Source organism: Astatotilapia calliptera, chromosome 16 (genome assembly GCF_900246225.1).
Source record: "Astatotilapia calliptera chromosome 16, fAstCal1.2, whole genome shotgun sequence".
NCBI classification, from domain to species: Eukaryota; Metazoa; Chordata; class Actinopteri; order Cichliformes; family Cichlidae; genus Astatotilapia; species Astatotilapia calliptera.
In genome coordinates this window covers 9482872-9496784 of record NC_039317.1, presented here as the reverse complement: position 1 = coordinate 9496784, position 13913 = coordinate 9482872, and the positions used below count along the sequence as shown (strand labels likewise).

At 42.4% G+C, this 13913-nt stretch overlaps 1 protein-coding gene across 1 annotated transcript in view; it reads right to left on the bottom strand.

The window, feature by feature from the left end:
• klf7b (Kruppel like factor 7b) overlaps positions 1–13913 on the bottom strand; it is a 66943-nt gene that overhangs the window by 19558 nt on the left and 33472 nt on the right. Inside the window, exon 2 of the mRNA XM_026143987.1 lies at positions 6339–6990. Within this exon, the coding sequence (XP_025999772.1) occupies positions 6339–6990 (652 nt within the window). The remainder of the gene's footprint in view (positions 1–6338; positions 6991–13913) is intronic.

The window sequence follows — 13913 nt, the reverse complement described above, 5'->3', positions numbered from 1 at the left end:
TTGCAAAAAATAGTTTACAACAACAGGAAATTTATTTTGAGTGTCTTCATAGTTTTATTTTGGAGATACACCAATTTTTATATACTGCAGGAAAAACGAAAAAACAATCCTATGATGCAAATTTGCAAAGAAAACAGCATGTGCATCAAAATAAACTATTTCCAGCAGTGCAATTTGAGTTCTAAGCATCCCAGAAACTATTCAGAAAAGTCAAACATGACCAGTATAGGCTTTTAAGGCCTACAAGTAAAAAAAAACTACATTTCCGCGAAAATGACGTCATTTCCGGTTTCGGGCAGGAAATGGCGGACATGCGATAATTCACGCTGACGTCTGTTTCACTGTGCGAAGTGTTATGAACAGCTGATCGGATCGGCAAAGCATGTTTCTGGAATATTATGTTTTTGTTGCTGCAAGCGCTTTTTATGCAATTTTTGCAAAGCTTTATGTGGAAGGAAACCGTGACCGAGGACAAGCTGATGGCATAAGTTGTAAGTACAACTCCTCTGGTTTCATATGCAAAAAAAAAACTATTGCGCTAGCTTACACGGCTCAGGGTTCTTCAGGGATTTAAAAATAGTTACACAAAACGGAGCGTGCTGCTCTGACCGGCTTTAAAGGGTTAACAATAACAATGTATTGAATAATGACTTTAAAAAATAATATAAAATAGTGTGCAACACCACTGAAGTTTTTTTTAACCTCTCTTTTCAACCAACGGCAGTCACTCTCCTCTCCAAATAACTTCTGCTTACCTTTCCGAGCTTCCCTCGGGTCCTCTTAATCAGCGGTCTCCAACCTTTTTTGCGCCACGGACCAGTTTATGCCCGACAATATTTTCACGGACCGGCCTTTAAGGTGTCGCGGATAAATGAGGGAGGGGCTAATAATCGGCTCAGTCATTTTTAATGATCGTTGAAAGCCCAGATCGTAATCGTGATTAAAATTCGATTAATTGAGCAGCCCTACTCCCAAGCTAGGGGAGTGGCTCCAGCAGATCCCGGGAACAACATCGGAGATCTCTGTACAGAAGAGCGCAGTAGCTAAGATACTGCGCAGGACCCTCAAGCTCACAGGCCTCTGGTAGAGGACCCGAGCTTGAAGGATAAACCGCCCGCAGGGGCGTGCTGGGTGTGTATATATATATATATATGCAGATCACTTCAAGCTCTGCAAAGAACCAAAATACCACCCATGTTCAGCAGCAGTATCTGAATGTGTGAATCCTTCTACTTCACTCCTCAGAGTCCTCTGTGGTCTGACTATGGGACCAATATTTTCTACATAGAATAGAAAAGCACTTGGCAGCTTATCCTGTAGGCCTGTTGAAGAAATGTTACAATCTCAACCTACATGTATGTGCTTGAGTGTGTGTGTGTGTGATACGGGGTATGAGTGCGGGCCGCAGGTGCCAGACAGGCTGTCGTTTCACACTCGTTTTCTGTAATTGGCCCAAGCCCCTCGTCTTCCTTCAATAGGACCCCCCTCAAATACACACACACACACACACACACACACACACACACACACACACACACACACACACACACACACACACACACACACACACACACCATATCACGCGCACACACACCATATCACGCACACAGTGTTAGAGGAATGAAGCAAGGCCAGCTTGGGCCTGACGCCACAGCAGCCATGACGCCAGCCAATTATAGCACGGCAAGGCAAGGATGCATGATAAAGTCACCTAGCAACTGAGAGAAAGAGAGAAGAGAGGAGGGGGGTAGTGGTGTGTCTGTGTGTGTGCGTGTCTGTGTGTGTGTGTGTGAAAGAAAGAGAGAGAGAAAAAGAGAGAGTGAGAGAGCGACTCGGAGAGAGATTAACAGGCATGGACAATCCACCAGCCACCAACCAATTATGGAAGAGTGTGATGCAGTTGCTTGGCAACCCAAACTGAATAAGCAAAAGGGAGAGAGTGAGAGAGAGAGACAGGTTGGAGTTTTGATTCTATGGGGATGTCGAGGGGTTACAGCAGGGCTTCTCCTGACTCCACATGAGGTTGTGGTGTCACCTCATGGGGGTGGAGGTGGGGGGGGGGGGGGGGGGGGGGGGGGGGGGGGGGGGGGGGGAAGTGGAGGTCTCGACTTAAACCGGAGTGACCAGTGTTTTAACCTGCATGACAGAACACAGACAGAATACACCTCACATCACGTAATATTGAGTCACACAATACAAGCATCATCATTATGAGGTTATGCAGATTTCATTGAACATGCACCTCATGTCCATGGAAAGCTTCACAAATGTTAATGCGGTCCCACTGCTCTTGAATGCAGTGACTCAAGCAAGCTACAACAGTATGCTAAAGAAGTTTCCGAACCACACAGACCCGAGTGGAAAATAACGCCTCTCCTTCACTACATGAAACTGTAACCTACTGATTTGTTGTTGAGGAACTGCTGCATGTGACATAGGACTGTTGAGGAGTGTCTGACTCTGCATTTACACACTGTCACCTACACACGCCTGTGATGAACTTGAAAATGTTGACAAGTTCAGGACCCAGTCTGGGTGAAACGTGGCCAGCCGAAGTGTCACCCTGGTTAATTTTGTTTTGTAAAAATAAAAAACTGATGGAGGTGAATTTTTATTTTATTTAAACTTTTATTCTATTGCTTAATGTTTCCAAGAAATAACTAATTCTACAAACAACAAATAATCACAGGTAACTACATGCTTACCGAATCTTACGACATGAACTATACTATTGTACTATTTCAAAATAAAAAATGTTATCTTGGTAAAAATGCATAAAATTCTAATACTGTAAACAGTTCAGGATCACCACTATTGACACAGCTCACTTATAAAGGTATTTGTTGCATATTGTGGCTGGTGGTTGGTTGGCAGTGACATTCTGTGCTCTGGTTACACAGGTATAATAGAAAAGGTAAAATGCAATTTATATAATTCCTAATTTATTTACCATTCTATAATAATTGGTTATATACTCCCCCCCTTTTAAGGTTACATACCGACTTTACATTTTTTTGTCGTTCTCCTCTCCTCCTCAGTAAAAATACTTCCAGGAGCTACTTTATTGCACACTGAGTTTATCTGTACACTTTATGGCTGTAACAAGGCTGCTATTCATTTGCTTCATTAACTATTTCTGTTGCTGCAGCTGCATCGCTCGGATACCGTGAAAGGTTCAGTTAGCGCAACATACCTGCTAACTTGCACTAAATCACTCACACTGAGTGAGGTGCTGCAGACTGCTGAGAAATTCATTTTCACTTTAACTACCATTTTCTTTTCTCTTCCTCTCTTGCTGAACTTATGTGGCCTGTGGCTGACAAACGGGCGTTTCTGCAGTTTGACTACATCACTGCTGTTTGCATCTCTATTTTATACAACAACAAAAAAAGACACCAGTGATATATGCTTACACTGGTTCAGCCAATGTATCTTTTATTACTTTGTTTAATCAAACAATGCATTAATAATTGTAACTAAATTAAGTTAGGAAGGATTTTGACTGATTGCCTGCAGAAGCTAGGCATAAGATGATAATGACAATCAGCATTCCAGCGAGCTGCAAAGTGATGCATGCAAATCCTCATATTTTATTGCTCTTATGTATTTATTCATTTACTTTTTTGGCTGTAGAACAAAACTCCTCCACACTGAGCTCGTGCTCATTCAAAAATGTGCAGCAAAGACTTTTGAAAGGCAAAGCCTCTTTCCAAAACTGGCCAACTATCCCGCTAACTTGGCTGCCAAATATGTAGTTAAGTATATTGTGTTGAAGCGCAAAGTGATACAATTAGCTGTGTACTGCTTTTAAAGATCCAACCACATCCAAGAAACTGAAAAGTAAAACAGTGGAGAACTAGACAAACCCTGGCTGCGACTCAGAACAGCGCCGGCTGGGCACTTTAGAGATTAAGTGAATTCATTTGCGTCTATCCGTTGCATCTATTAATGTTTCTGTTCACCCCTAATTGAACATTTCCGTATAAGAAAGGAAAAAAAGGAGAAATTGTTTTCAGTATGAACGCTTTAATACGTTTTCTACAAAAAAAGGAAATGAAGCACACGTGCAGCATAGCCGCTGACAGACCTCAATATAATGATGTTTCTAATGGCCTCTGGTGTGCACTATGTGACAGTAAGTGTATTGACACTGTGCAGGCTTTCTACTGCTGCTCCTCCCTGTAGTTTCTGCTATGCTAATCCCTCCCTACATGTATGTTCAATGATTTATGGTTATAATAACCCAAAAAGAGGATTAAGCTAATTAAACCACAGCACTGCGCTTGTAATGAACACATCGGGAGGGAATACACCACCCCCACATTTATGCCACACACACGCGCGCGCACACACACATACAGAGTGTGGAAGCTACTGTGTCTTCAGGGTGTCCTCTTCGTCTTTTTTCCCCACAGTGAAGGATTCTGCCTTTAAAAGCTCATCGTTGGTTAGCATGACTCGTCTGTGGAATAATCAGAAGATTAAAGATACCCGAGCTCGCGTCAGGGCACCAGAAAACTAGCAGCTCCACTCTGGATTAGCTACAATAAAGCTACAGTGGTGGGTTCCCCCAGCTATGCCAGGTGCTGCCCTGGAATGTAATGCTATACTTAAAGCCATGCAATGGTTGCTGGGGATCATATAAGCCTGTAACATGCTGGATTTATGATGCCAAAGTTGCCGGTATTAATACAGACGAGGTCTTCAGGCTACGTACTGTGATCCTGGTGAAACTGCTAACACTGTATGATGACAACTGGAGGACATAAACCGCTACAGTAAATGATGGTGTGGTTAAAGCTAAAGTTGAATAATGCTACCTTCAGGTGGTACAAATCTGCACATCCCCTATGCTGCAGATAAATGATGGGTTCAGCCCGAGTCACTCAGGCAGAAGTTTTTAAATCCAGGAGGCTTTTTTTTGTTACCTCGAAACTGATGAGTGGATTTGTCAGAATGTGAAAATCAACTGTGCACTGGTTCCTGTCACTAAAACTAGAGATACACTATGCTGCCAAAAGTATTCACTCACCCATCCAAATCATTGAATTCATGTGTTCCAATTACTTCCCTGACCGGAGGTGTATAAAATCAAGCAACTGGGCATGCAGACCGCTTTTCCAAACATTTCTGAAAGAATGGGGGGCTCTCAGGAGCGCCAGCAACTCCGCCATGAAGTGTTCGGCCATGTAAAATCACAGAGTGGGGTTAGTGGATGCTGAGGTGCGGAGAGTTTTGTTGAATGGGTTTCTACCCTGGAGCTTAATGATCCAGTTATGAGTCAGGTATTTATAAGCCATAAATACCATATTTCGGTTATTTATCTGTCATTTGTTATGACTAATGATAAATGTCTTGGTAAAATCTTTTAAATCTGAATAACCTTCAGAAACATGGATCTGCTTCTCTGTCATAATTTACTTTGTGACCTATACAGATGGATTATTACAGCGTAAAATACAAGGAATATAAAGTTTATTCATCTTAGGCTACATCAGTCAAATCCATCTTTGATTATGAGTCTACTTCAACAAGCCAAAGCCTGTCTCCTCATGCTTTCACTACAGAAAACTCACAGCTCCCTGCCCCTTCCTGGTCGTATTAGCCGGCATGTGTTCTGTTTGAGGGTCACAGATGGGGCAGCTGCAGTAAGCAGCTAAAGCTGCACGTCAGACCCAGTTGGACACGGCTGAATTCGCAAAGTAATTTACTACCAGTCTATCAATCATCAGGCAATTACTGAGGCAGGGCCTTTCTGGCACTGAGGTGATATCAAGAAGCAAATGAATAATTCTGGAGGATCATCTGAGAAGCACAAGAAGAAGAAAAGAGCTTTTAATCTCTTTTAAAAATCCATCAGATGTTTTCTTTGCAGATTTCTGCGGAAACTCAACCAAATCATAGTGTGAAACATCATAAAACAGCACGCTAAGCTGTACTCAAAGCTTCCAGCTCCAGGCTAGAGTCTTTAATTCAAAATCAGAAGCTTCTAACCCGCAGACATCATCAGACAACACCTCTTCCCTCCTTGCCAGTCAGAGTTGTACTTTTCTTCCGCTTCACTAACTGAGGGCAGTTAAATAGTCAGGCACGTTTGTCCGAAACTTCTTAGTTGCCACGTCTGTGTGCTGCACTTTACTAAAATCATGGGGAGCATTTCACAGTGACAACTTTGAGCCCACTCTGTGCACTGATCAAAATGTTTTCAGTGTTGTGTTTTACAAGTTCTTGCATGCTTTCAAACTGCAGGAAAAAACGCCACGTGGAAAACTTTAAGTTCATCAGAAACACTAGTGGCATCGTGAATTGAATTCCTGGGAATGCAATTAAGGTTTTACCTGTGTGGGTCCTCTGATGTGCCTTCAGGTGGGAGCTCTTGGTGTAAACCTTCCTGCAACCATTAAACTGGCACCGGTGGACTCTCTTCTTGTTCTCTGGTATGTCTCCTGCCAGACTTCCCACCCCTCCCTGCTCGCTGTCACTGAGGGCTCCTCCTCGGCCTGGTGGGGATGGTAACGCTCGCGCTGCTACCAGCTTAGCCGCCCCTAATCCCACCTTCTTTGCCACCAGTTTGAGCGTTAATGTGCCGTCTGCTGTTGCAGTGAGCGTCTGTGTGGGCTTAATAAGGTGTCGGCCAAGCTCCGGTGATGATGGCGGTGTTAGGGAAGTGACAGCGGCACTAAGCTGAGCTGCACTGACTCCTCCGAGGACTTGCTCCTTGCCTGTGAGGGTTTCAGGCCCAGCTGATGTCTGGTTCTTGTTGGGATTGGGAACGTGTAGAATTTTGGCCTGCACCTTGGGGAGGGTCACAAGTAGCGAAGGTGGACTGGGCTGGTCAGGGAGGCTGGGAAGGAGGGGGTCCATCAGGTCTTCATCACTGTCACCCCCCTGCATAAACGCTGGCGTTAAGAGGCAGTCCAGCTCATCGTCAAAGAGCTCTGAGAGTCGCTTGGGCTCGGTCTGTAGATACCGCTCCAACTCTAGACACGTCTGCAAGAGAAGCACAAACCGAGGGTCAATATTTGTGTACCTTTAAAAAGAACAGTTGGCTATCACAGTTTATCCAGGATTATAACACAAGCTTCCTATTTTACAAACGCTCTTTAAACGACTGTAACTGTTACCGTTAGTGCTAAAACTCAAAGGGTTTTGGAAAGAAGAGAGGAGCTTTACGGAGGTTCACGGTGTACCAAAGCAACACAGGGACAAGCAGACAGAAAAATCAGCCCCTCCGAGGTGCGCTTCACATGACTGTGACTCCTCAATCACTCTGGGCAAGAAATTCAAATGCTTTCCTAAAGATGAAAAATCATAAATAAGTCCTGCTGACCTCTATGACACTTGTGTGATTAAGAGTTTAAAAAAGTAAATTTTCTCGTGTCCACAACTGACCACCTTGAGATTTTTGCCTATCCTGGTACTTTTACTGCTGACATAAAGTAAGGACAGTTATTGTTTTCATGCATGAAAAAGTTTGGCATCAAATATTTGAACAAACAGCCAACGCACTGCCTGGTGTGATTTTTTTTGTTTGTTTTTTTGTACATTGCTATACTCAGTACGTTTCTCCAAACTGCAGACATTTCAGAGACCTTGTTTACCAGTCTGTTTAAGTTCAGGTACCTGCTGTAGGCTTAATATTTCTCTGCAGCTGTTGACCATGTTACCTGGCACACGGCCGTCCTGAGAGAGGAGGGATTTAGCCTGTGATTGATTGCTGCTGCCCGGCCAAGCTCTCTGGAGCCCTGAACTGTGGAAGCCTTTCCTGTTCCCACCCCCGCTCACCCAAATCAACCAACCATGGACGTTATATCGCAAGACAGGGAAAAGAAGGGAAGTCAGATGACAAGAGGACAAGTCCAAGAATGACACAGAGGAAGTAATGGAGACAAGGAGGGGAAAAAATAAGGAAAAATAAGCGAGTGATCCTAAAATTCTTTATTTATCAAGCAACAACAGAGACATCTGCACTTTTTTTAAAACCACTGTTCACTTGCTGTTGGCAGCATCACCACAGTTGTTGGTCTGCCAGCCTTCAGTGCCTCGGTCAAGGGCACCTGCCACATTATCTCAAGGGATCTGAGCCAAAAACCTTCCAGTCACTAACCTACTTTTACTACTGCGAGGCTGCACTTCTCCTTTGAAAACTTTTATGCTTTCTGTGATTCTTGTTTTGTCTCTGCTAAAAATCTACCTACTGCACTTTTCAGGTCTCAGAGAAGCTGTTCGATTGATCTTGTTGTTGCTTTGAACGTTCCGACCCACAACACAGCTTACTGCCGAAATCCCGCCTGCATGTTCAGGCATGAAAAAAAAGACATGTGTACCACCTATAGAGGTGCATGATCTAAAGAGATACAAGTAAAGCTCACACACCTGCTAATATGGGGGTTAGCTAAAAAAAACAGCCTTCATTAAAGAGTAAAAAGAGGGTAAAAGGAGAAACACTGAGAAGTACATGTTACTGAATACAGAAACGGATACAAACCAGATGTTAGACCACAGGAGTTCAAAGCAGCAGCTACATTTTTATGATGTCTTATCATATTCTTTCATGTTTACAATAATAAGGCACTTTTGGTTTGGAAATGTAATCCTGAAAATACTTAAGGATGGATTTCGTGACTGCTCAAAGTCAAATCTGATCCTGTTTTCATGAGCAAATGTTTTTGCTCTCTGTATTTTACTTTTTCATATTGGTGACACATCTTTCAATGCGCAACTTTAAACAACAGAAGCTAATTTGGACTAAATTGTAGCTTCCCTTCAGCTCAGACTCAATCATACTGCGGTAACAAGCAGTAAATTAACTAAATTAAATTAATGTGCATAATTTTGGAGGCACTGAGGACTTTTATTCTCTATAAAGACCTTTGACATGAGGGGTTTGCATTTGCATGTCATGAGTTTGCTTTTCTTTTAGTCTTTCCATCTTTGTCTCTATTCTTTAACTTCTATTGGAATGATTTTCCTCATAACGGTGAAAAGTTTACGAACACCATCCACAAAATGGGACGCTTATCTCGGAAACAGTAAACACTGGATGCCCGGACGCTGGTATATGTAGAAGACCAGACTGTGATATGATAAATGCAGCTACTTTTGTATCTCATCACAATGTGTTTCATAGAAAATACAGTTGGAAAACCTGGCTTCAAACCATGTAGTAGACAGAAATATGTTTTCAATGTCTGTGTTGCTGTTCGGTCTCACAGGAACTAAACAAAATGTTTTGATCTTTTTTCTTTATGTCAAAAGTCCCCCACTCTGTCCACTCAGCACTTTCTGAAAGCTACCTGGCTGTGGCACTGTCTGTCCTGCTGCATGATGCATTTAATGTCTCCTCTTGGAAAATGAATTTCCTGCGTTTGGCCAACGGCCTTTGGCAGCCTCAAAGTTCTCATCCTGATCCTCTGGCTCCTTCCACCTCTGTCATTGAAGCAAATTACAGCTACTAGATAAATGTGTGTGTGTGTGTGTGTGTTTTAGCTGCAGCTGGTTGACTCCGTCCATTCAGACGGGCCGGCTCTGGAGCTTTACTTCGCTCAGCCTGAGTGATGAGACAAACCAACACATTTAGTCACAACATCTGTTGAGTGGTGATAAGCTGAACTTCCTCTCCGTCTTTCCTTTCCCTTTTTTTCCTTCTGTTTAAAAGAATGCCCTTTCCCCCCTTAAGGATGCACATTTGCATCTGAATAAAAATCAAAGATATTTCTTAGGGGGTGGGGTTGGGGGGGGGGGGGGGGGGGGGCTTCCATAAAGAAACTTGAAAATGATAAGCATGTTTGTACCGACATCTTGCAACAATGACTTTTGTAAAGCTACCAGTGCTGCAAGGAAAAAACCTTCTTGTTAGCCTTTTGTCCAGACAGTTGCTTTGTTTTGTTAGCGTTTGTGTTCAACTCATTCATTGCTGTGTGCAACACAACAGAGCAGGGCACGCTAAAGGGTCTGTTATATCTCCGTTTAAAGATTAGGTACCGCTAATGGATCAGGAAGCAAATCGAAACTCAGGCTGCCAACTGTTTTATGGTGAGATAAAAGAGCCTCATGCTTGGATATTGGAATAATGATTACAACGATAGGAAGCTCTACAAGAAAAAAATAATGAAATGACACATTAGTCACCTTCAATGATTTGAAACTTAATGGAAGAGGTTATTTGAGATGGCTTTGGATCTTTGAGAAAGGATTTAATTTTTCAATTTCTAAATAAAGACCAAACCAATAAATGTGGTAATTTAAACTTAATTTACCATTCTTGTTTTTTGTTGTTCTGATTGGATTCTGATTGAATTTAGTTGCTGAGATTTTAAGTTTTACAACAGAATCTGGCAGGTGCTGGAGAACTTGGTGCAATCCTGGTTTAATCCTAATCCTGGCATGAGCAACTGGAAGAAACAATGACTTACTTTCAACAGTATGAAATGAGTTTAGAAATGCTTAAAAAAACCTTTTCCCTCCATCTCCACATGGATTTGACAAATGTGACAACGCAGCATGTGATAAAAACTGAATGGAGAGAGAATATTTTCATATTTTCATGACAGGTCCTACTTTTTAACCTTTTTTTTCTGTGCTTTTGCTTCTTTATTAAAAACAAGTCTGTCTGAGTTGATTTTAATAACATTTTATAACTCAACGGGCTTAAGACGATATCGAGTTGTAAAGGTCATCTAAATGAGGAGCTCTGAATTTATGGGCTTCTTTGTTTGTGTGTTTGTTAATATTATTGGAGATTATGCCTTCATCCTGAGGGATTAGGCTCTTAAAGCTTGCAGAGTACATGCAAAGTATTACTAGAGGTAAAAAGAAAAGTTTTGCAAGATTTTCACTAAAACACTGTTATCCTCTCCGGGTCTCAGCAGAATAAAGTTTGGCTGCTGTACTGTATGTGTTACATACATAATTCATCATCCTGGAACACAGCCGCCGAGCCATTAATATTAGCTTGCTTTGACACTGTAAATACAGCCTCTGTCAGTGATTTCTGAGAGCATGCTGTACTATTGTTTTATCTTGGACTAGAAATCAAAAATAGAAAGGTCTGCTTGTCTCCTGGTGGGGGCTGGACCGATGCTGACGATAGTGGGAGGTGGGTGGGGAGGACAGAGGGTAGAGGGAGCCCGAGGCTGTGCAAGAAGAGCGAGCGGCAATCAAACCCACGGCCAGCATTGAACGCGCCGCCTCTGACATCACACACATGACCTTCTCCTTCATCTGTCTCTCCTACACACCATGAATATCAGGTAACAATGACATGTTGGGCCTGCAGCATATTAGTGTGTGTGTGTGTGTGTGTGTGTGTGTGTGTGTGTGTGTGTGTGTGTGTGTGTGTGTGTATATTCTGGGGATGCTGGCTAACAGCTCAGACTGATAGCATGTGCAGGGCTCACCTCCTGTTTCCCTGCTTAGTCCCACACCATATGGAGAAAGGTCACATCGAATAACACATACAAACACACACACACACATAGACACACACAGACACACACAAGCACAGCGTGGATTTTACAACGAAACTCTCCTTGTTGAATCATCAGTGCAAACAATGCAACACGGAGCAGAAGAAAATCTCGTTTACTGAGAAAAAAGGTTAAAAACAAGCAAACCTTTGCAGGACAAAACCAAAAAAACTCACTGTAGGATGGAGTTTCGGATCAGCAGCTAACATCCAGAAAAAATGAGCAGATGAATGAGAAACAAAGGTATTTTGACTTGCGAGCAGTTATTCCATTAAGATGCACAATACACGTCAAATTGCTTTACTTAAGTACAGCTGCAAGCAGCAAGGGCTTTGCAAACAAGTACGACAGGTAATAAACGTCACTGTAAATGTGCTAATGTGACAGCAGAGCTACAGATTGGCTTCTTATCATTAGCAAAGGAGCCTCAATAATTTACAAACATTGTTGAATGATTCAGGATCGTCAGGTATTTCTGTGAATTTGGAAGAAATACTTCCAGAAGCAGCAGCTCTGCTGTTCATTTTGCTTTTTTTAGTGTTCCTTCATTGAAGTAAATGAAGAAAGATTCAAAGTAGTCAAGTCAAACGAGGTTAGGGGCAAATATGGGGGGCGCCGCTGCCGTGAGCACGGACCAATTTATTTGAAAGCCATTCCGAGATTCTACAATTTATTTATCTGTAAAATCAACTGCAGTGCATTGGAGTGAGATCAGCAAGTGGATGTGCTCCATGTGATCGAATGAAACAAAAACAATCAGGAAAAAAATAAAAATTCAATCTTTGTCCCCCTTGAATCCTCTATTTTCCCTTTGTATCTGAGTGCCTGATTGAACATCTCTTCTAAAAAAGCTAGCACTAATATGCAGGTCCTGCCTCTGTGTGTGTCCTCAGCCTGCTGAGGTCCATTAATAATGAATGCAGAAAGCAGAGGGCTTTGGATGGAAGCGCTAAGAGCTTTTGACAGACAAAGGATCATCGAGGACGCAGCTCAACAAACAGACTAAAGTGGATTCAGCAGGAGATGCTCCGTCTGTGTTTACATGCGCACGGTTATCTGACTATTACCAACATTTCCATTAGGACAATGGCGAGATGCAGCCATTTATGTTATTCTGTAAAGTGATACTTCCAACAACGATCTGCCTCGCATGTGGTCAATGGCTGACTGAACGCCACGACAAATACGAAAGGCTCTTTGCCCTGCGAGGCTTTAGATTTCATAAAGCACTGAAACTGATTAAGATACACAACATGTACCAACCAGTCATTAACTAGTTGGTGGGTGACACGACCACACAATCTTTTACACACTCTATCATCTATTAGTCGAGTCAAGTGAAGCATCGTTTTGCAAATTCTCAAATCTGCCCGGTTTATTTTCCAAACAAATTTTTTGATGGAGCAGTAGAGAGCAAAGAGGGCATGATGTGACCATTATTATCACGGATGTCAGCAGGCGACACACACACACGCACACGCTATACAAGGAATCTCAGTTAAAAGCTCTTAAGGCAAAGCAGGGGCACTAAAAACACAAAGGGTTTGACAGCAGTCTCCTTAAAGCTCAGACTTACAGCAATAACAACCGAACTCTTAAAAAACCCTTGTATTTTTTTATTTCTTTTTTGGTCCCATTGTGAGGGTAAAGACATCTGTCTAATGACAGACAGAATGCAGAGCAGCAGCTCAGTCAGCAGGGGATCAACATGCTGCGAATCACATGACGCAAATGTGGAGGTTAGGTAAAAAAATTTAAAAAACAACAACAAAAAACAGCCTTTTTGTCAAAGAGAGGCATTACTGCTTGTGATAAGCTGAGTAGCCATATTAGTTGTCCACATTCCAGCTCCTGCACCGTGTCCATACCTGATGGATTCACCAGTGAAACGTGGATCTTGTATTTGCTTGTAGCTCTTACATCCTTACACACAAATTCCCAGTTAAACACAATGATATAAAACATGTTGAGTATAGCCAATATATCCACTCCAAATGTCTGCTTCAGGTACGTGAATGCAAAGCAACCACCTGGGTGATGTGATCATTTTAAAGTTTGCTGTGTTTTCTTTTTTTAATGCTTCTGGTTCAAAAGAACCCAGGGTTTGCATGATTGTTCTCGCCTCAGTCTCAGTATAGCCCAGTGTTTTCTGTGCTTCCTCACATTAGTCACCATAAATATAGTGGTGCGACAGCTACCCTTGTGCAAACCTCCCCACAGACTGTTACTGCCGCTCCGGATTGTGGAATCAGTTTCCTCTCATGTTGCTGTAAAACACTTTCTCCGGTCTGATCCTTTCAGTTGGTTCCTGTCTCTCTTTATCTGCGCGTGTATTCCAATATGTTTATTCCCCTCCACATTATACAGCTTTTGGCTTCAATTTATGTTTTTCTCTTTACTTTCTCATACAAAGAGGTCCTAATTAAAGTGCTTTGGCTCCCATAA